Source organism: Colias croceus, chromosome 13 (assembly GCF_905220415.1).
Source record: "Colias croceus chromosome 13, ilColCroc2.1".
Classification (NCBI taxonomy): Eukaryota; Metazoa; Arthropoda; class Insecta; order Lepidoptera; family Pieridae; genus Colias; species Colias croceus.
The window spans coordinates 10,477,633-10,501,287 of record NC_059549.1 but is presented as its reverse complement, the minus strand read 5'-3'; the positions used below and the strand labels follow the sequence as shown (position 1 = coordinate 10,501,287).

Below are 23,655 nucleotides of genomic sequence, written 5' to 3'. Positions count from 1 at the left end.
ATTGTCTAGTAGCATGCATAACACATAGTCTTAAAGATTATTATCATCATCATCATAGTATAAAGCAAATCGCTTTCTCTGTCCCTGTGTCCCTATCTTTAAAACTACGCACGATTCGCGATTCTCGACGAAGTCATGTAATTTATTAGATTAACAAAACCAGTGTAGACTACTTATTACATATTTAACAGGTGTACCTAGGCAGGTATATAGGAGTAAAAATGACTCCAACGATTTTCAAAAAAACCCAATCAAAACCATTTGGAAACAATTTAGACTGAAAATGGATTACACCCAGAGTAGAACATCGCAATATTTTTATGAAAAATTAATTACTAAACTATAAAAAGACAAAAATGTATAGGTAAGTTAGTATTTTAGAATTTAGGCTTAAGCATTAAAAATATAAAAAAAAGTCTCGATTCAAACAAACTTTCCCATTGTCTTTTATACCATATTATATTAGGTATTAGGGTTGATGTATACAATAGAGGAATATCTAAAGACTGTCCTATCCTGTTATATAAGCTTTCCGCCTGCGGCTTCGCTCGCGTTTTCAAAGAAAAACCCGCATAGTTCCCGTTCCCGTTCCCGTGGGATTTCTGGGATAAAACCTAGCCTATGTTACTCGTGGATAATGTAGCTTTCGAATGGTGAAAGAATTTTTAAATTCGGTCCAGTAGTCCTAGTAGTAGTAGTAGTAGTTCCTCTTTATAATATTAGTGTAGATAACATATTCCTATATTAGATAAATTAGACGCAGAGTTTAATTTATTACAAGGGGAACAGTTTTATAAATAAAAGTCAATAGTGCTGATAAATTCTTTATTTCCAAAAAATCTTAGCATTAAATAGTTATACAAAAAGTCGATATTATAAAGTAATACAATTAAACAAATACATAATATTCATTTACTATCTAATTGTTTCGCCGTGTCAGTGGTCCCTCCCCCAAAGGATCAATCGTCCGTCGCGATGCTGTTTCTGTCTGGTGCGGTGCCGCATGCCGTTACTGTTTATAAGATCAAGGTTAAGCAACAGTTGAAAAGGTTATCAATTGGATGGGTGACCAATTTATTTGCAGTTGCTCTAGATTCTTTAGTTTAAGTTTAGCGAGTCTGAGACGGACCTACCTGACTCAATTTTTGCCTTCACGACTTTTTTGCTATTTACCTACTCTATAGAATATAGAAGATGAATGTCTGTATCTGTTTAATGAAATGACTGCGATTGCATGGTATCTTTGGTGTTAAATATGCCTTTTGGCGCCATTTACAATCTGGAGCCTGCGCTTCATCTGCTAACAGTAAAACATGCATGTTTTCGCCAAAAACGCCAACATATTCTTAGTTATATAATTTTGAATCCATTCATCAGTTTCGGAATGATCTTAAGCGGCCAACATATTTTTAGGTACTTTTCATAACTTTGTTTCAAACGCTGTATTGGATGATGATGATGAATTGATGATGATATGGCTTTCGATCATTATATATTTTGTAGAACTTGAACTTATTTTGAAATATGTACAGATGAATGTAAGTGTAATAATTGATAGAATTTACCCGATTTTTCGATATTACAGCCTGCAAATTAGCGCTGTTTTTGTGCAGCATTTTGCTGAGGCTGTGTCCGTTTATTTAATTTTATGAGAAATTTTATATGTAATGTTTTTGGCAATTAATTTATTTTCTTACTTTCTTTTATATCATAGGGGTAATATATTATTGTACCTACTTTTACTTACTTCATTACTTAGCTAGGTACCTAGATATATCATTTATGAGATTGGAAATCACATTAGCGAAATAGTGAGATGCATTTATAGACATAATATTTTTTGTGTTACTTATGTACTTTATTTTATATCTACTATTTATGCGATCGTGGGTTCGATTACTTTGGTTGGTTTTTGGTGATTATATTTATAGTTTGGTCACTGAACTCCTGCTATACCACTGTACCGATATTAATGAAATTTGTTTGGTTAGGTTAAGCTTGACTTATCTATTTAAATATAATAGGCTAGATATGTCTTTTTTCTAGATTACCCTGTACCTAAGCCCTGTACCCACATCGCAAATGCATACTAGCTAGGATTTCGATTAAATGTCTGGCTATCTCATTTTCTATACTATAAAAATGAATCCCAAAATGTGTTGGTAAGCGTATAACTATAGAACAGCTGAACCGATTTCTTTAATTCTTTTTTTATTATATTCCTTGAAGTACGAGGATGGTTCTTATGTAGATAAAACGTGAATATGTACCACGGGCGAAGCCGGGGCAGACCGCTAGTACTATGTAATAAAAATCTGATGTTTCAATTCAGTAGGACTGCAGTGCAGCCTACCTACTTACATGATTTCCTCCTCGCGTTGCTCCGCTCCTGTTTTTATTTGCGTGATGATATATTTATAGCAGCTTTCCTCGATAAATGGAAGTCTGATAATCTAACAATGAAAGTATTTTTGAAATCGGACTAGTAGTTCCTTAGATTATTACGTTCAAGAAAACGAATAAACAGCTGTATGTAAGTATTACCAGAATATATTGATTCTTATATATGCAAGGCTAATTTATTTTTAATTTGCAATTTTGATAGGTTAATGCAGTGCTACGCTGTCGTGTCTAACTGAGTCTTGATAATGTTATCACACTGTTATCATCATTATGACATATTTTCATAAACTAGTAGATATTTTCATTTAAGGATTTCAATAATTTGTAACTATATAGCTTTACCAAATAGGGATTATTCACAGAAATAAAACAAGTCATAATATTGTGTAAATTGTATTTACCTCTTATGATCATGCATAACGTACGTGATCGCATCGAGTCTTACAAAGGTTACACAGTTCAGAGTACATTGGTCAACACAATCGCCGGACATCGATCCAAGTGGACATCGCAACTCGCACAAGCCTGGAATGTCTTATCCATCGAGTCAACATGCAAACATTATGTACAATTCGTCTAACGTCCTATATAAAATTAATTCCTTACGAGGGTAACTGTACTCTTTGGTAGCGCGAGCCACAGGGTGTTCTGGAATGTCTATTGATACAAAATATACACTAATTATTGTTTCTAGCTGTGTCCGTTCGTTGGCACTTGTGGAGTTTCGGATGCTACGCGAGATTGTCAGCGATCTGAGGAACGATTGGTAATTTAGAAGGAATCGCGAATATACGACTGTCGCTACACCGATAAGCTATACTAACACTGCGCTCGCGAGTGATCGCGCACCTTGAGACCTCATTCTTTTAATACTTTTAAAAATAAAAGTACATCAAATTTGTCCTTGTAAATATACAAACCGACGGTCAATCTCGATACTGGATTGTATCCGACGTGCGCGTTCACTCGCGAAGCGCCGAACTAAATAAATATCTCTTTATAATATGCACAAATATAATTTTACGTGAACGAATGATGTGTACGAGTGATATAAGGCGCGAGACGCCCGAGCGAGTGTCCCCGGACATTGTCTCCGGGAACGCAACATCAATCACATCGGTATTGGACACCGAGACGATTTGACTAGCCACCGCAATTTAACTATATACCACTAATATAATGTGACCACCGGCCATTTCGGGCGAATAAAATAACCAAGCCGTGTGATGGTTAAACATTTTAATAAAACAATACAACATCATCAATAAATATTTTGAAAAATACTCGATACATTGTGGTCACTGGCTTTGCACATTCCGATATATTTTCCGTATTCCCTAGAGCACTCGATACGTGTACACTTGTGCGCAAAACTCGCAATGAACAAACCCCACTCCAAAATGTAAACCCGTCAATTTCGCTAAGTTTCACGTGCGTGGCCACAATCTAAACATTATAATACTGTTCATATAATATACATCGCATCGATAAAACTATACAGGGTGTAGTCAAATACAAAAGTGATTATTTTATTTCCGCCGTCGCTGTGGACTTTTGCACTTGACCGTCAAACTAAAACACAACTATTAAGGTACATACAATTACGTTGTGATCTCTCGACGACCGCTAGAATAAGACAATATGAGGTAATATGTATTCCTTTACCGATAACTGCGAAGCAATTCTTTGGCATGGATTTAATTGAACCTGAAAAATTGTAATTTCAACTAACTCCGACTAATAAAGTAGTTGAGTTTTTTTCGATATATTTCAAACGCGTTAAAAACCGAAGTATATAAAAGGGGTAAGTAGATAGGAAAGTTTATATAATTTTTAAAGTTCAATTGAACACAGGCCAATAATAAATAATAGTCTACCAATAAATTAAGCGTTACAATATAAAAACAAGGTCTAGTATGAACACGTCCTAGCTAAGTATTGCTACAATATATAAACGCTATGTATTATTCATATTATATTTACAACGATAGATTCGGTTAAATTAACGTTTTAGCTATACAATAGTAGAATTTTATATCTATATTGTGTGGCCGGTGTACGCTGGGAGAAACAAAAACAATAAAAATAATTAAAAATACTAAATTGGCTACCAATAAATTAGGATTAAATTTTTCAATACCACGCAACTGCTATATCAAAATTGATAAAGCTTCAAAATCTATTTAAATAAATAAACAATAAAATAACACCACCGTACACCCGCGCACACAAGTGATGTCAGAACTACATTAACAAAATACCTCCTAGCTAATGTATTATAAAAGATTACAAAACTCGTCAACACTGTACATGAGACTAGTTCATGTGTGCTTCTAACCGTGTCCGTACAAACGGACATACATACACGTCCAACATTTTATATATATACGAGACTCGGAACCTTGTTAAACGAAATAACATTGAAAATAGTAATTACATAGTGGGTACAGTTAAGAACATTATACAGGGTGTCCCACTATTGGTACACTAAGCGCGAACGGACTTGTAGTTTTGCATACACTGATCGCGTAAAAAATACTTAAACAACAAAATTACAACAAAAAAAATTTGCTGAATTTTTCCTGAAATTCCACGTTTTCTTCTCTAGCTTCGCGCAGCCGGCATATACCGCTTCTCTAATGTGAACATTTTGTCTATGAAAACATTATCCTAAACGATAGCTCACGAGCTGGTAGCAAAGCTGGGCGGGTTGCTTGTTACGGCTGTACACATAGAGTTTTAAGAATTCATCTATTTGAAAAAAAAAACTGCGTCTGGAATTTTTTAAGTATTTTTTACGTACTCAGCGTATGCAAAACTATAACCTCCTTTGAGCTTAGTATACCAACAGTGGGACACCCTGTATTTTCGAGTTAACTGGGCTTATAATAAAAAAACCGTTTGTAAGCGTTTGTTCGCACTGTTAAGCTTATAATAACGTACCATTAAAATTAATATAAAACAACGTCGCTTAAATATTTTATACAATGTTAATTTAAAATTATACCATAGTGTATAAACAGATTTATCTAAAGTTAAACCGTATTAAATATTCCTTTCAAACATTTACACATTGTACTTGGAGACGGTTAAAAACAAATATTATGACGTCATCATGTCCACTATTTCACGTTCGCTAATAAGGACGCAACATAATTTCATAGCTCTGTCCTTGTCACACAAAATTTGCTATTGGATCGTAAAAACCTCAACGGCCCAAATTATATTTAAATTTCGAACAATAATTCGATATATTTAAACTTGTATATTATACTAACCATCTCCAAACACACGTGTAACAATACAATAGAGAAGCACACATCGATCTATATATAGCTATGTACACACACACTGACACATAGTCAGGCACTTACGATGTCAAACGATACGAAACGCGTTACCATGGCAACGCCGACACCATGGCAACGCCAACACGTTACCATGGCAACGCCCACATGTCACCTTGGCAACGAACACACGTTACCATGGCAACGCGGCATAAACAACAACAAAACGTCCCCCGAAATATCAGCTAAGCGAAGTTTTTAGATAAGTTTTGGAATACATTTCTATTTAAGTACATAGGAAATCTACGTTAGAGCACTTTGTTACATACGTAAAGCGTCGCTATATTATGTATTTTTTTATTAATTTTATTATCAATAATATACACATTTGAACCTATTTATATTCATTCTTATCGAACATTTTCCGCTACTACATGACAACACTGGCAGTCGAACGTCGCGGTTTATTGACTAGTTAGTACCGTTGCGAATAACAGTGTTGTCAGTTTACCGCACTCGGAGACCAGCTTCAGACATTCTTGTGGATACTAAAATAAACACGGCACGGTATTTTGTGGGAATTTATATAAAAAATAAATACGTGTGTCACTCGGGGACTGCCGCGGTAAAGCTATTGCATGCTATGCCTTCAAGCCACACCTCCGAGCCTGTCGGAGTGGGGAGCGTGAGGTTTTTCGTTACGCAATTTCTGGATTCGGTCCCCGCGCTCAAGGCCCGCGAGAGAAGCTATGCAATAGCTTAAAAATTCTAAACGTAACATACAGCCACCTCAAGTTTGTTTATAAGAAACGGATTCTTATTATTATTTTATTATTTAAATTTGATATATCATCAAAAATTGGTTTATCGTATTTTTATTAGATTACATATTTAAAAATATGCATAACATCATTAATTATTATCACCGTGACTGTACGTACATTCAAGAAAATATTACAAAAATTTTACCCGACTGTACCACGAATTAATACAAAACCGTTTACACTTTTCCATCTGACTGTACCTATATCCACATAATATACCGAATACAAAAACAAAACCTAGCCTTATACACATCTCTCCTCGACTGTACTCACAAAACAACCGCGCCTTTATACAAACACTGCTTAATGCTTATACATCTCTCGCTGACTGTACGTACATTACAACCAATACTAAATACGCCGTACTTTGCTTATTTAACACTAACGCACGTGCGGTACGTACGGCACATGCGGCACGTGAGGCAGGTGCTGCATACGCGGCACTTATGTTATATGCACTTTATTCGCCCGCCCGACACGTACAGTCTGTTTAGAATATATATTATATAGTATACGCTTTATATTCACTTATATGTTGCACGTACAACATGTGTTCTCTGCGGTGTGTCCTGGACTTGCAACCGGTGCAGGTATTGTTTCGCTTGATGTCTGTGCTGAAGGAACAGCGTGTGCTGTACCTGCAGCTTGTTTTGTACATGCAGCGTGCGGGTGTTGCGGCGTACGCTACGCATCAGATGTCCGTACGTGGACTTGTTCCGAGGAGACTGCACACACTGCACGTACGGCATGCCCTGTATATACGGCGTGTGCCGCAAGTGCGGCGTGTCTTGTAGATAGGACACGTGCCACCTGAGTTGTATCTGCATTCGATTAAGGTCTTGCGGCGTATCCTGCGCCCACGTCTTGTCCCGTACGCGCTGCACGTGCGGCGTGTGCTGTATATGCGGCGTGTGCGGCTGGCGGTGCGTCAGTGCTTGTGGCGAGCGGCGCGCTAGTCGATGGCGTGGTGTCAGGAGGGCGGCGCGTGCTCGTGCGGCGCGCGCGCCGTGCGCTCCGTGCCGCCCGCCACCAGGTTGTTGAACTCCACCTCCAGGATCTGCCGCGCCTGTAACGTGTGCATTGTTTGTATTTAGTCACTTACAAAAAGAAATAGGACACAGGTTGATCGCTCAAATTCTACCCAGATAACGTATCATTCAAATGGAGATAAATCAACACATTAACATCATTAAAAAAATTACAATAATCAAAGTTTTATTGATTATTAATTGTATTTGTTTTTCGAAAGAAAAAAGTGATTTTAATTATTATCGTTCGATTTTTTTTTCAACGCTCTTAGCTGTCTATATCCCCATTCCCCACTCTTTTATTATGCCTTACGTGCCCTCATTGTCATCATCTCATATTTAACTGGCGGTTAACCACCTTCAAAAAAAAGGAGGAGGTTATCAATTCGGCCGGTATATTTTTTTCCTACAAAATTTGTTTCAAGAGCGTTTACTACGCCCTTGCTGCCCGCCCGCAATTAAATATTTTAAGTCTTTAATTATCTTTATCCCATTACCACGCACTCACCTGCGTGTTCTGCGTGGGTATCTGCAGCGCGAGCGCCATGCTGTTCGCGTCGAAGTTGTCGTCGAGCGCGATCAGCGCGCCGTGCACGCCGCTCTCCGATAGGTTCGGTGCGTACTCCTGTGACACACATACATACAATGTATTGTTATAGTGCTTATGTACATTTGAGAAACAAAAATAAATTAAAAAATTATTTCATTGTATATTCATTGGTTCATATAATATAGGCTAAATACATAAAAATCTATTTTTAAATGTTTCTTGATGACTTGTTGCCTCTGTGAATATTAAAGTTTGAGTGCGTGTGTACGCTTGTGTGCGGACACGTGTATATGTAAGTACGAGTGTATGCGTACGTGAGCTCGTGCATGCGTGTGTTGGTGTATACTTTTATGAGTGTTTACATGCTTATGGACAAGTATTGTTTGTATGTGTATGTGTGTGTGTGTGCGCTCACCTTGAGGTTGATGGCGGCGAGCCAGCGCTGCAGCCGCTCGTTGGTCCACACGAGCACGTGTGTGTGTGCGCTCACCTTGAGGTTGATGGCGGCGAGCCAGCGCTGCAGCCGCTCGTTGGTCCACACGAGCACGTGTGTGTGTGCGCTCACCTTGAGGTTGATGGCGGCGAGCCAGCGCTGCAGCCGCTCGTTGGTCCACACGAGCACGTGTGTGTGTGCGCTCACCTTGAGGTTGATGGCGGCGAGCCAGCGCTGCAGCCGCTCGTTGGTCCACACGAGCACGTGTGTGTGTGCGCTCACCTTGAGGTTGATGGCGGCGAGCCAGCGCTGCAGCCGCTCGTTGGTCCACACGAGCACGTCGCGCAGACCGTGCTCCGCCGCGCGGCGCCGCTCGTCCAGCGCGCGCACCGAGTAGCCCACCCGCTTCAGGCACGCCACGCCGAAGTGCAGCGACGTTCTGTACAGTTCACCATTCTTTTATTTATTTGGTTTACTAACAATTTTTTGGCGAAATGATTTCACTAAGGTGATGATTACACATCGTCCCACATGACCAAACATGATTACACACTATCACACATGATAACACAACATCACACATGACCATACATGATAACACAACATCACACATGACCACTCATGATAACACACCTTCACACATGACCACACACCATCACACATGATAACACAACATCACACATGATAACACACCATCACACATGACCACACATGATAACACACCATCACACATGATAACACAACATCACATATGACCACACATGATAACACACCATCACACATGACCATACATGATTACACAGCATCACACATGATTACACAGCATCACACATGATTACACAGCATCACACATGATTACTCACCATCACACATGACCATACATTATTACACCTCGTCCTACATGACCACACATGACCAGACATGATTACCCAGCATCACACATGACCACACCAGACAAAAAAAAAAACAAAATTTCCACACGGCTGCCATTTTATCACTCACCTGTGAAAACTGTCGACCATCTTGAGCTGCGTGCGCAGGTCTCGCTTGGTGAGGTGCTCGAGCATGCGCGCGTCCACCAGACACTCCATGAACGTGGTGCGGTATTGGGGAAGACCTGGAATGGTGGGATCGAGATTAGCTGCATTTCCTTGAGGTTTTAGGAATTTCACTTTTGGTACATAACATGGCAGTTTTATGTATGGCGAATTGTTAAATTTGAAGAGCTTTTAAATCAGCCAGCGTGGTTACAACACGGTGAGTTCCTGTTCCTCCTGCCCCCCACACGACCGTCCCCTGCCAAAGCCCTGCCCCCCCCCTCCCACTCACCGAGCGAGGGCAGCCACACGTTGCCGATCCACTCGTGGTTCATGTCCCCGAAGGCGAGCGCTGCGCAGGCGGTGCCGCGCGGCGCGGACGGGGACGTCAGCGAGACCATCTCCTGGATCGCCAGCCGCAGCTTCAGCCGGTGCAGCGGGTTGCTGATGCCTGCGCACAAACATACGATCGTAGGCAAAAAGCAAATAACAAAAGAATTAAAGGCTTATTCAAACAAGAACGGTATCCTAGAGCTCTAGTATGAGTAGGCCTTAATGCGATAGTTCGGTGTTTCACGAGTCTCACGACTCGATATGTCAGATATGTCGTCTATCACTTGTCGTGAGTGTCAGAAATGTCGTCTATCACGTGTCGTGAGTGTCAGCAATGTCGTCTATCACGTGTCGTGAGTGTCGGTAATGTCGTCTATCACGTCACACGTGTGGTGAGTGTCGTCTATCACGTGTCGTGGGTGTCAGCAATGTCGTCTATCACGTGTCGTGAGTGTCGGTAATGTCGTCTATCACGTGTCGTGAGTGTCAGCAATGAGTGTCGTGAGTGTCAGAAATGTCGTCTATCACGTGTCGTGAGTGTCGATAATGAGTGTCGTGAGTGTCAGCAATGTCGTCTATCACGTGTCGTGAGTGTCGTGAGTGTCGGTAATGTCGTCTTTCACGTGTCGTGAGTGTCAGCAATGTCGTCTTTCACGTGTCGTGAGTGTCGGTAATGTCGTCTATCACGTGTCGTGAGTGTCAGCAATGTCGTCTATCACGTGTGTCGTGAGTGTCAGCAATGTCGTCTATCACGTGTCGTGAGTGTCGGTAATGTCGTCTTTCACGTGTCGTGAGTGTCAGCAATGTCGTCTATCACGTGTGTCGTGAGTGTCAGCAATGTCGTCTATCACGTGTCGTGAGTGTCGGTAATGTCGTCTTTCACGTGTCGTGAGTGTCAGCAATGTCGTCTATCATGTGTCGTGAGTGTCAGCAATGTCGTCTATCACGTGTCGTGAGTGTCGGTAATGTCGTCTTTCACGTGTCGTGAGTGTCAGCAATGTCGTCTATCATGTGTCGTGAGTGTCAGCAATGTCGTCTATCACGTGTGTCGTGAGTGTCAGCAATGTCGTCATTCACGTGTCGTGAGTGTCAGAAGTGTCGTCTTTCACGTGTCGTGAGTGTCGGCAATGTTGTCTATCACGTGTCGTGAGTGTCAGCGGTGTCGTCTTTCACGTATCGTGAGTGTCAGAAGTGTCGTCTTCCACGTCTCGTGAGTGTCAGAAGTGTCGTCTTTCACGTGTCGTGAGTGTCAGAAGTGTCGTCTTTCACGTGTCGTGAGTGTCAGCAATGAGTGTCGTGAGTGTCGGTTATGTCGTCTATCACGTGTCGTGAGTGTCAGAAGTGTCGTCTTTCACGTGTCGTGAGTGTCAGCAATGTCGTCTTTCACGTGTCATGAGTGTCGGAAGTGTCGTCTTTCACGTGTCGTGAGTGTCGGAAATGTTGTCTATCACGTGTCGTGAGTGTCAGAAGTGTCGTCTTTCATGTGTCGTGAGTGTCGGAAATGTCGTCTATCACGTGTCGTGAGTGTCAGCAATGTTGTCTATCACGTGTCGTGAGTGTCAGCGGTGTCGTCTTTCACGTGTCGTGAGTGTCAGAAGTGTCGTCTTTCACGTGTCGTGAGTGTCAGAGATGTCGTCTATCACGTGTCGTGAGTGTCAGAAGTGTCGTCTTTCAAGTGTCGTGAGTGTCGGAAGTGTCGTCTATCGCATGTCGTGACTGTCAGAAGTGTCGTCTTTCACGTGTCGTGAGTGTAGGAAGTGTCGTCTATCACGTGTCGTGAGTGTCAGAAGTGTCGTCTTTCATGTGTCGTGAGAGTCGGAAATGTCGTCTATCACGTGTCGTGAGTGTCAGAAGTGTCGTCTATCGCGTGTCGTGAGTGTCGGCAATGTTGTCTATCACGTGTCGTGAGTGTCAGCAGTGTCGTCTTTCACGTGTCGTAAGTGTCAGAAGTGTCGTCTTCCACGTGTCGTGAGTGTCAGAAGTGGTGTCTTTCACGTGTCGTGAGTTTCAGAAGTGTCGTCTTCCACGTGTCGTGAGTGTCGGTAATGTCGTCTTTCACGTGTCGTGAGTGTCAGAAGTGTCGTCTTTCACGTGTCGTGAGTGTAGGAAGTGTCGTCTATCACGTGTCGTGAGTGTCAGAAGTGTCGTCTTTCATGTGTCGTGAGAGTCGGAAATGTCGTCTATCACGTGTCGTGAGTGTCAGCAATGTCGTCTTTCACGTGTCGTGAGTGTCAGAGATGTCGTCTATCACGTGTCGTGAGTGTCAGAAGTGTCGTCTTTCATGACGTGTCGTGAGTGTCAGAAGTGTCGTCTTTCATGTGTCGTGAGAGTCGGAAATGTCGTCTATCACGTGTCGTGAGTGTCAGAAGTGTCGTCTATCGCGTGTCGTGAGTGTCGGCAATGTTGTCTATCACGTGTCGTGAGTGTCAGCAGTGTCGTCTTTCACGTGTCGTAAGTGTCAGAAGTGTCGTCTTCCACGTGTCGTGAGTGTCAGAAGTGGTGTCTTTCACGTGTCGTGAGTTTCAGAAGTGTCGTCTTCCACGTGTCGTGAGTGTCGGTAATGTCGTCTTTCACGTGTCGTGAGTGTCAGAAGTGTCGTCTTTCACGTGTCGTGAGTGTAGGAAGTGTCGTCTATCACGTGTCGTGAGTGTCAGAAGTGTCGTCTTTCATGTGTCGTGAGAGTCGGAAATGTCGTCTATCACGTGTCGTGAGTGTCAGCAATGTCGTCTTTCACGTGTCGTGAGTGTCAGAGATGTCGTCTATCACGTGTCGTGAGTGTCGTGAGTGTCGGAAATGTCGTCTATCACGTGTCGTGAGTGTCAGCAATGTCGTCTATCACGTGTGTCGTGAGTGTCAGCAATGTCGTCTATCACGTGTCGTGAGTGTCGGTAATGTCGTCTTTCACGTGTCGTGAGTGTCAGCAATGTCGTCTATCACGTGTGTCGTGAGTGTCAGCAATGTCGTCTATCACGTGTCGTGAGTGTCGGTAATGTCGTCTTTCACGTGTCGTGAGTGTCAGCAATGTCGTCTATCATGTGTCGTGAGTGTCAGCAATGTCGTCTATCACGTGTCGTGAGTGTCGGTAATGTCGTCTTCCACGTGTCGTGAGTGTCAGAAGTGTCGTCTTTCACGTGTCGTGAGTGTCAGAAGTGTCGTCTTTCAAGTGTCGTGAGTGTCGGAAGTGTCGTCTTTCATGTGTCGTGAGAGTCGGAAATGTCGTCTATCACGTGTCGTGAGTGTCAGAAGTGTTGTCTATCACGTGTCGTGAGTGTCAGAAGTGTCGTCTTTCACGTGTCGTGAGTGTCAGCAATGTCGTCTATCACGTGTCGTGAGTGTCAGAAATGTCGTCTATCACGTGTGTCGTGAGTGTCAGCAATGTCGTCTTTCACGTGTCGTGAGTGTCAGAAGTGTCGTCTTTCATGTGTCGTGAGTGTAGGAAGTGTCGTCTATCACGTGTCGTGAGTGTCAGAAGTGTCGTCTTTCATGTGTCGTGAGAGACGGAAATGTCGTCTATCACGTGTCGTGAGTGTCAGAAATTTCGTCTATCACGTGTGTCGTGAGTGTCAGCAATGTCGTCTTTCACGTGTCGTGAGTGTCAGAAGTGTCGTCTTTCATGTGTCGTGAGTGTAGGAAGTGTCGTCTATCACGTGTCGTGAGTGTCAGAAGTGTCGTCTTTCATGTGTCGTGAGAGTCGGAAATGTCGTCTATCACGTGTCGTGAGTGTCAGCAATGTCGTCTTTCACGTGTCGTGAGTGTCAGAGATGTCGTCTATCACGTGTCGTGAGTGTCAGAGATGTCGTCTATCACGTGTCGTGAGTGTCAGAAGTGTCGTGAGTGTCGGAAGTGTCGTCTATCACGTGTCGTGAGTGTCAGAAGTGTCGTCTTTCATGTGTCGTGAGAGTCGGAAATGTCGTCTATCACGTGTCGTGAGTGTCAGAAATGTCGTCTATCACGTGTGTCGTGAGTGTCAGCAATGTCGTCTTTCACGTGTCGTGAGTGTCAGAAGTGTCGTCTTTCATGTGTCGTGAGTGTAGGAAGTGTCGTCTATCACGTGTCGTGAGTGTCAGAAGTGTCGTCTTTCATGTGTCGTGAGAGTCGGAAATGTCGTCTATCACGTGTCGTGAGTGTCAGCAATGTCGTCTTTCACGTGTCGTGAGTGTCAGAGATGTCATCTTTCACGTGTCGTGAGTGTCAGGGATGTCGTCTATCACGTGTCATAAGTGTCAGAAGTGTCGTCTATCACGTGTCATGAGTGTCAGAGATGTCGTCTATCACGTGTCATAAGTGTCAGAAGTGTCGTCTATCACGTGTCATGAGTGTCAGCAATGTCGTCTTTCACGTGTCAGCAATGTTGTCTTTCACGTGTCGTAAGTGTCAGCAATGTTATCTATCACGTGTCGTGAGTGTCAGAAGTGTCGTCTTTCACGTGTCGTGAGTGTCAGAAGTGTCGTCTATCGCATGTCGTGACTGTCAGAAGTGTCGTCTTTCACGTGTCGTGAGTGAAGGAAGTGTCGTCTATCACGTGTCGTGAGTGTCAGAAGTGTCGTCTTTCATGTGTCGTGAGAGTCGGAAATGTCGTCTATCACGTGTCGTGAGTGTCAGAAGTGTCGTCTATCGCGTGTCGTGAGTGTCAGCAATGTCGTCTTTCAACGAGTGTCAGAGATGTCGTTCTATCACGTGTCATAAGTGTCAGAAGTGTCGTCTATCACGTGTCATGAGTGTCAGCAATGTCGTCTTTCACGTGTCAGCAATGTTGTCTTTCACGTGTCGTAAGTGTCAGCAATGTTGTCTATCACGTGTCGTGAGTGTCAGCGGTGTCGTCTTTCACGTGTCGTGAGTGTCAGAAGTGTCGTCTTCCACGTGTCGTGAGTGTCAGCAATGTCGTCTTTCACGTGTCAGCAATGTTGTCTTTCACGTGTCGTAAGTGTCAGCAATGTTGTCTTTCATGTGTCGTGAGTGTCAGAAGTGTCGTCTTTCATGTGTCGTGAGAGTCGGAAATGTCGTCTATCACGTGTCGTGAGTGTCAGAAGTGTCGTCTTTCAAGTGTCGTGAGTGTCGGAAGTGTCGTCTATCGCGTGTCGTGAGTGTCAGCAATGTCGTCTTTCAACGAGTGTCAGAGATGTCGTTCTATCACGTGTCATAAGTGTCAGAAGTGTCGTCTATCACGTGTCATGAGTGTCAGCAATGTCGTCTTTCACGTGTTAGCAATGTTGTCTTTCACGTGTCGTAAGTGTCAGCAATGTTGTCTATCACGTGTCGTGAGTGTCAGCGGTGTCGTCTTTCACGTGTCGTGAGTGTCAGAAGTGTCGTCTTCCACGTGTCGTGAGTGTCAGAAGTGTCGTCTATCACGTGTCGTGAGTGTCAGAAGTGTCGTCTTTCATGTGTCGTGAGAATCGGAAATGTCGTCTATAACGTGTCGTGAGTGTCAGAAGTGTTGTCTATCACGTGTCGTGAGTGTCAGAAGTGTCGTCTTTCACGTGTCGTGAGTGTCAGAGATGTCGTCTATCACGTGTCGTGAGTGTCAGAGATGTCGTCTATCACGTGTCGTGAGTGTCAGAAGTGTCGTCTTTCAAGTGTCGTGAGTGTCGGAAGTGTCGTCTATCGCGTGTCGTGAGTGTCAGCAATGTCGTCTTTCACGTGTCGTGAGTGTCAGCAATGTCGTCTTTCAACGAGTGTCAGAGATGTCGTCTATCACGTGTCATAAGTGTCAGAAGTGTCGTCTATCACGTGTCATGAGTGTCAGCAATGTCGTCTTTCACGTGTCAGCAATGTTGTCTTTCACGTGTCGTAAGTGTCAGCAATGTTGTCTATCACGTGTCGTGAGTGTCAGCGGTGTCGTCTTTCACGTGTCGTGAGTGTCAGAAGTGTCGTCTTCCACGTGTCGTGAGTGTCAGAAGTGTCGTCTTTCACGTGTCGTGAGTGTCAGAGATGTCGTCTTTCATGTGTCTTACCGATCTCGCGCTGTATCTCCTGGTCGGAGAGCGCGGACATGATCGCGCCGGACTTGACGTTCGCTCGGCACGCGGCCACGTACCTGTAATGGTAGGCACTCAATTTATAATAGACGCTACTGCCACTTGAATCAACACTAAGACAAAGAGCAATATGATCATTGAGTTTAAATTCATCAAATATAAAAAAAGCGTCAGGAATTATCTCGTTTCCGGCGACCTATTCCACTGCAGAGCCTACTAACATATGTATTGGGACATCTTGTACGTACTACACATGTATCGGGTCACCCCGTATAAGGGTACTTGCACAAGGCTAAGGCTGGGTACGCACTAGGCGGGCATGCCCACCCACATCTCGAGTCCGGCGACCTATTTCACTGCAGAGCCACACATGTATTGGGACATCTTGTACGTACTACACATCTATTGGGTCACATATAAGGGCGCGTTCACTTGGCTAAGGGCGGGTACTCACCAGGCGGGCATGCCGACCCACAGCTCGAGCCAGGCGACGACGGTGGGCCCGTTCCACAGCGCGAAGGGCGTGCCCGCCCGCATCGCCTCGCCCAGCAGCTCGTGCCGGTAGTCGCGCTCCCTGCACACACATACAAACATGTCAATAAAAAAAGATCGTGTGTGCCGAGCACACGTGTCAGAAGTGAAATTTCTTTGAGTCACTCTAGCCTAATGCAATGCCCTCCACTTTTCCTTAATTCTTTAATTTTAAGGAAAAAGAGACATTTCTAAAAAAACTGTCCATTGAAATGTTATTCTTTTGTTAGTATATTTACAACTTGTGGAAGAATTTCAGCAGTGGGAAATGCTGCAACACACTATGTTCATACACGCACTTCTCGAGAGCAACTGACCAGCGACGAACGCACTGGTGGCGCGAGGGTCACCTGAGCGGCGACAATGTTGCGACTTCTAGTGCCTTGTTATTTAGATTTCTATGATTCGACCATTCTCCGACTACGTACTTGCTCTTAGTCCGTGCGTAGTCCTGATGCTGCATCGGCTGCTGAGCCAGCTGGCTCTGCTGACTGTCATCATCAGCTAGTGATGAGAGACCCAGAGACGATACTGATGATAGCGTTCTACCACTTTGACCTTGCACCTGTATGAATTATATCATGATAAGATTACTGTTATAAATTATTTACAATCTAGGATTAGGCCTATAAAAGAAATCTCTACTATTTAAGTATGTTTTCTTTTGCATTCTATTTTTGTTTGTCTATGACGATGATGATGAACGAATATCCAGTTAAAAATTGTATCCTTAATGTTAAAAATCAAGTTGTAACATTTTTTTATGGACTTTCTCATATAAATATCTCTGTCTACCCGCATTCAAAACATAATTTTTTGCCCGCATTAAAATCAAGGGCATTTCCACATCCAATCAAATTATTAACGCACTTTTAACAACCTTTAAAAAAAACATTCCATCAGATACATACCGGCATGCCAGCCTTATCCTTCTTACTGAAGAACCTTCCCAGCGAGCTCTTGATGCCCCTCTTCTTCTGCTGGTGCATGGACGCTATGGACACCGCTGATGCTGCAGAGGAGACCCTCGGGAGCCCGGGGGATGCGCCCCCCCAGCTCGCACCCACCACCGTGCCGCCCAGGGACTCTTGGCTTGAACTGCTGCAGGGGGAATACATGGTTAGTATGGTGGAGTAGGACATTTTGATGGTGGCATTGACGTCTAATAAACTCACAGACACACAATCGTATAGTTTGGAAGTTTAAAACTTTAATCTCTCACGCGTCCTACTATAAAATACTGATTTAGTTACGTGCGAATAACGTGCGTAGGACGTGCGAAGGTTTGTTGTTAATTAGACTGACAATCGTGCTTAAAGATTGTCTAAAGCAAAACTTTATCTAGAGTTTCCTAATCAGCAAGAGACTTTGAACGTTATTGCAATTGAAATAAGGTGTTAATTTAAATGAACGTTTTATACAATCGTTATTTTGGCGAACTTTTAAAAGACAATTGTGAGTTTAGCTGTTTATTGAACGTCAAAGGATGGAAGTTAGTTAAATATGGAGGAAAGTAACAGTAAGAATAATAAGATTTTTTTGAGTGTGAAATTTTAAGTGTTAAAAAGTAAGAGTGAAAGAGACAAATCTTTGTGGGAAAAAACGAAGAGTAATAAAAAAATAAATCGTGATTAAAAATTTACAATTTAGCCAGTGGGGACAATGTTTTTTGGTAGTATTTACAAAATGAAGTGAGATAATGAATTGATGGGCGAATTATAATAGTGTATAATAAAATCTTGACGTGAAAGATTAAATATTAACCAAAATAGCGCAGAATGTGTTAGTGGATTATATACAAATGAAAAATGATAAGTTGCCATTTTTTACATCGATTATTTTCTGAAACGTTAACGGTAAGAGAGCATACAATTTTTTTAAATTATGCGGGTACATTTGAGAAAACAATCGATGTTGCAAGAAATAAAAAATGGAATTACTGTGGATGTAATTTTAGCCATAAAAGTGCAGCTAAAGGAAAGGGGGGGCAAATAAATACAATCACCAGAAACACGTACCGTTTACTTTTGCATTGAAATTTTAGTTGACGGAAGACATAAAACAACATCCTTAGTAATTCCATATATTATGCACATGAAAAAATATAATACAAAATGATTTTAAGTAAACTTATACATAATATTGATATCAAAATAAATGTGAAATTAACTATATTATGATATGTATTTGTTATTCATTTTATAAAATAAAATCTTCTATGAAAAAATAATAAAAAATACTGTAAAAAGTAATATAGTTATAAAACTAAATTTTTGAAAGTCATAAAAAATATATAAAAAAAATCTCTGCATATACTAAATATATCCCTCAGAAGATCCAAAATGATGGAACAAGTAACCTCTATCATTGACATTAAAAAACGACGATCTAATACACATCATATGCGGTACATAACTGTACAGTTTCTCTTGACAGTCACATGGCACATGATCTAGGTTCAAAGTTAGGTATCGTTTAGATCTATATGTTAGTAATGGTTCAGAGTAACACCTGTGCATCGGGATCCGGGCCATACTCCCCGACATTATTGAGGTCCTGTGCAGCGTGGAAAAAAACATATTGGTTAGTAAGGTGGTTAGTAATGTGAATATTGTTAGAAATAATAACTGTAACCAATAACCATGCTGTTAGTCCATATAATAATGATAAATGCTAATTCCATTGTCATTATGACACAATCGCTTATTCATTCCATTTGTGAGGTCTCTTACAATTTTTTTTGTGCAGTAAAGTTGTTTTCATTCATTAAAAAAAACAAACACAGAGTCAAATTAGTTATATTAGAAAAGATTAGTAGGATAAAGTGCGGTCGAACCACGAAGAATTTCGTATCCCGAAACATTTTCATATTTTTACATAAGAGACCGAGAGAGGTCATACAAAGATTTTTTTTCACGATATCTAAGAAAAAAAGCAGTGTAAAAGATGACAGGATCTATATATAGCGCCATCATTTTCCCACCCTGGAAATATTACTGCTTTAAGCCATCATGGTAATCCCAGGTCCATATACGAAATTCTTCATGGTTCTTGACCAAACTATAGTCCCCTATAACTATACCGTCCCCTCCCTTTCCCCCCACGGTATACTCACGAGTCATACGGCGCCGGGTAGTGCGTCCTCAGTCTATCCCTTTCCGCGTGTATCGCCCTCGCAGCCCGCTCTAGTCGCAGCGACCGCGCCGTGAGCGGAGACTCTGCCCCTTCGCCCACGCCCACGCCGGCGCCCACGCCCACGCCGCCCACGCCCACGCCCTCGTCGCACAGCTGCAACTGTTGTTGTGTTATACTAACATCTGTGTGGGTTGTGCGTGTGGACTAATAGTGGGGACAAAGGAGACAATAATACTATGGGTATGGATGCAACGATGATTTTAAATAGATAATGTTTAACTGTTGGTAATTGTTTTGTGTTAAAATTAAGAACTGGTAAGTTAGTGCGTTTTAATTTTGAAATTACTATATGTTGCGGTAAATTAATAACTCATAAAATAGTCACTAACAGGCAACTTTTTGATAAAAAACCCCATTGTAAAATTGTAATTGTAAAAGTGTTGTTATTACTCATAGCAAACAATATATTCATGTATTAAATACTCATAAAAGTACTAAATACCTCATAACAATATGTTAAATATTTGGGGAAAATATCTATCTACGTGGATCTATTTATAAAACATTATCATCTACATAAAAGTGTTTGGAATTACATATGCACATTACGCAATTTCTTAAAAAATCTATCGTAAGTAACTAATGTGGTTTGGTAAGCTAAGGTTTACATTAATGTTTACATCAAAATATTCTAAGTATTTACAAATAAATACACAACACTACTTTACAAGGATGAAGCTACACACGCTATAATTTAATACAAATAATTAAATAAAGTGTATTTTCTCATATACATGAAATATAATACGTATTTATATTCATACAATACTTTTCTTTAATAAATTACTACACAATGTGAAAGTTTACTAACAATACATAAATACAGCTATTGATATTTCAACACAATTTGCAATAATTACATAACAACTTTATCATATTATAAACCTACGTACATAAAAATATCGTACATAAGAATCTTTTAAATATAGTTATGTCCCGTTCGAATACTTTAATATTGCATTTAATGATCCTTCGAGCCGGATCTTCGTCATGACTTATAAATTTTATATCCGTTTAAAATTCTCTAAATACAAAATTAAAGGAACGAGACAAAACCACTTTTATACACATAATTATATACACACTTAAAGCAAAAGCTTTAGCCGATTCTCAACAATATTTACACCGAACGCACAGCCTTGGCGGGATAGATTTTTATACATTATTACTGTAGATATATTAATTCTAAATAAAGCTATATTGCATTGTGACAAATACCAGGCCTACTGTGAACTAGCAACAGTGACACATATGCAGAATCTTGCTTCATCAAAGGAGATGGGAGTAAAAGGATGTTCAGACATATTATAAAGATTTTTAAGGGATTTATCAAACCGGGAAAATGTGAAAAATGAACGGGGAAAGACATGTGATATATATTATACGTGTAGAGGAATCTCGTTAGTGAGAAATCGTTGAACTATTTAGATAAAACAATAATAGTGCGGTCGTGGATATTGAAAAAATTTAAGAAAACGTTCAGATAAAGAAACGAAAACAAAGTACATAGTCATTTTGGGATTTAATACTTTTAGGGTTAGGATAAATTTCTATATCTTCCCAAAAACGATTCAGTATAACCTTTAAAGTGGTTTAAGTTGATATTAGTGCTCACAGCATATACAAATATATAATCAAGTAGATTAAGAACAACAATTTAGAAGGAAGAACACAGTAAAGTGTCGTTAAGCACGCTAAGGCACAATGGGGTAGGGTACAATCGAGTAGGGCACTATAGAGTAGGGTACAAAAGGATAGGGTACAATATAGTAGAGCACAGTGGGTAGGGTGAACAGAATAGGGTACAATACAGTAGGGTGCAACAGAATAAGGCACAGTGGGGTAGGGTACATCAAAGTATGGTGCATCAGGGTAGGGTACAGTAGAGTAGGGTGCAAGGCATAATGATAGGGTACTATAGTGTAGTATACAAAAAAGTAGGGTACAGTGAGGTAAGGTTGGGGCACAGCGGGCGCAGTGCGCACGCACCTGGCTGGCGGGCAGGCTCTCGGAGGCGGGCGGCGCGCGGTAGTGCGCGTGCGCCGGCGACATGGACGCCGGCGCCTGCCGCACACACACACACACGCTTCGTATACTCCACTTTGTTTAGGTACGTGATTTAGAATATACACAGTACAATTTAGAAACAAATGGACGCTGATTTTTTTATGTGTGACACTATAATTATTGTAATGTTAAAAATACGACGATTCAAAAGTGCTTTTATAAGAAGTCTCATTGAATAAATAAATGTTTTATATTCACCGTGTCTTGTTACATTTTCTTAACAAAAATCGTTTTGTTCATATGAAAATTATCTAATAAGAATAAGTTAATAAGTGTAGAGGTATTACAGAAAACTAACCCATTCTCTGTTTGATTTTATTTGTATTCATTGGAAAGAATCAGAATCCATTTGCTTCTACATCGATTTTTACAAACAATATCCTACATCTTATCAGATAGTTCATTTTTATCATGAGCGCCATATTATAATATTAAACTGCGCTATTGTATGAAGTAAAAACCACATACATGATCTTAACTTAGTTATATTATTATTAAAGTGAAGTTAAATACAAACTAATCGTTATTTTGTATGAACAAAGTAATACGATTATTAGTACGAAAAAATAATCAGAATATTTGTAATAAAAAAAGAGTAGTTTTGTTAGTATTGAAAGTGTCATTGTTCTATGTGTTTCTTAGAATTTGCATATTTCCAAATTATGAATCAACTCTGTACTTGCTGTAAGTGCGCGTGTGTAATGGTAATTGGTAGTGCGTGTTTGTAAAATATGTCTGATGTGTGTGTGTGTACGTGTTTTTTTAATGTATCTGTATAATATGAGTGTGTAAACGACGCGTATATGTATGGGGCGTGTTTGCGTACGCGCTCGTTTATACACAAACATAGTTTTATTTAATATGTTTGCATATCTGTATGATGTGTGTGTGTGAGTCTGCCTATCTATGTGGCGTGTATCGGTTTGTATGTGTGTGTGTATACACTCACGGTGTGGTACTTGTGGTGCTGCATGTGCGGGCGGGAGGGGGAGGCGGCCGCGGGGGGGGACTCCGCGCGGCGGGATACTACGTTCATGTGCTCGTAGCTGCCCACCTGTAACGAGACACGTTCGTAATCATATAATACGTAGTATTAGCATATATATAAATTTATAAAAAATAGAAAAAACGTCTTAGCATTCAAAAATTAAAGATTTTTAACGGATTTTAAACGATATTCGGATAAACGGAACACGGTCGCTGCAAAGTGTGCGAACGTTGGGAAAATAATAAAATGAATAAATCGCGTTTAAAATCATTAAAAATCTTAAATTTCTAAATGCTAAGACATTTTTTATTTATTTTTATTCTTTAAAAACACTAATCAAAACTATGTATTAGCATTTTAACCAGGGTTTGTCCTTTTCCACAAGGCTAGCCGCCACGCTTAAGAATATCGGAAACTGTCTATGGTAAGGGCCGCTAGCGGCCCAAGTAGGTATAGGTATTTACCGTGCGAAGTGATCGAATTTTACGTTTCGTGCTGTGCAACTTAAAACTTTGTTACAACAAGTTCCAAAGCAATATTAAAAAAAGAACTTCGCAACCTAACGTCTATTTTAATTTTTTTTTTTGTAATGACAGAACCCCAAGTCAGAAAAACCAAATCTTTTTATTTTTCATACTTTGTGACCAGATATCCAAACATACCCTGGACTCAAGCTCCTCCGCCCTAGCCTCTGTGCTCTGCTTCTCTTCTTGTATGAGCCGTATCTCCGTGTTGATCGCGTCGAGCTGCTCCTGCAGCATTAAAGCTAATGCAGCCGCGTCTGTGTGTCCCTCGGCACCTTCCGATTCGTCGTTCTGGAACGTAACATGAGTGGGTTTAAGATTCTTGCGAAGAAATATACATCCAGAATGCTATTGCAATATTTATTTTATTTTTATTCATTTATTTATTTACATCACATAGAACTTACTATCATTACAGGATTCTAATCTAATTCGACAGTGTTCTTTTATAAAGAAAAAATTGAGTAAAAATTGTTGCGC

General features: G+C 41.0%; 1 protein-coding gene across 6 annotated transcripts in view; it reads right to left on the bottom strand.

Annotated features, from left to right (window-relative positions):
• Nucleotides 1–7,423: 7,423 nt before the first annotated feature.
• The window catches only part of LOC123696662 (liprin-alpha-2), a 116,551-nt gene continuing 100,319 nt past the window's right edge, over nt 7,424–23,655 (bottom strand). For 3 of the 6 annotated variants that reach the window (XM_045642999.1, XM_045643003.1, XM_045643005.1), the window contains 13 exons: nt 23,314–23,466; nt 22,613–22,717; nt 19,517–19,695; nt 18,913–18,957; nt 17,313–17,502; nt 16,830–16,966; nt 16,325–16,444; nt 15,847–15,929; nt 9,855–10,013; nt 9,528–9,642; nt 8,508–8,964; nt 8,051–8,167; nt 7,424–7,580 (listed from right to left, as the gene is read on the bottom strand). In XM_045642999.1, the coding sequence (XP_045498955.1) occupies nt 7,485–7,580; nt 8,051–8,167; nt 8,508–8,964; nt 9,528–9,642; nt 9,855–10,013; nt 15,847–15,929; nt 16,325–16,444; nt 16,830–16,966; nt 17,313–17,502; nt 18,913–18,957; nt 19,517–19,695; nt 22,613–22,717; nt 23,314–23,466 (1,956 nt within the window). In that variant the 3' untranslated portion in view covers nt 7,424–7,484. The remainder of the gene's footprint in view (nt 7,581–8,050; nt 8,168–8,507; nt 8,965–9,527; nt 9,643–9,854; nt 10,014–15,846; nt 15,930–16,324; nt 16,445–16,829; nt 16,967–17,312; nt 17,503–18,912; nt 18,958–19,516; nt 19,696–22,612; nt 22,718–23,313; nt 23,467–23,655) is intronic. The other 3 variants (XM_045643004.1, XM_045643000.1, XM_045643002.1) reach the window with 3 other exon arrangements.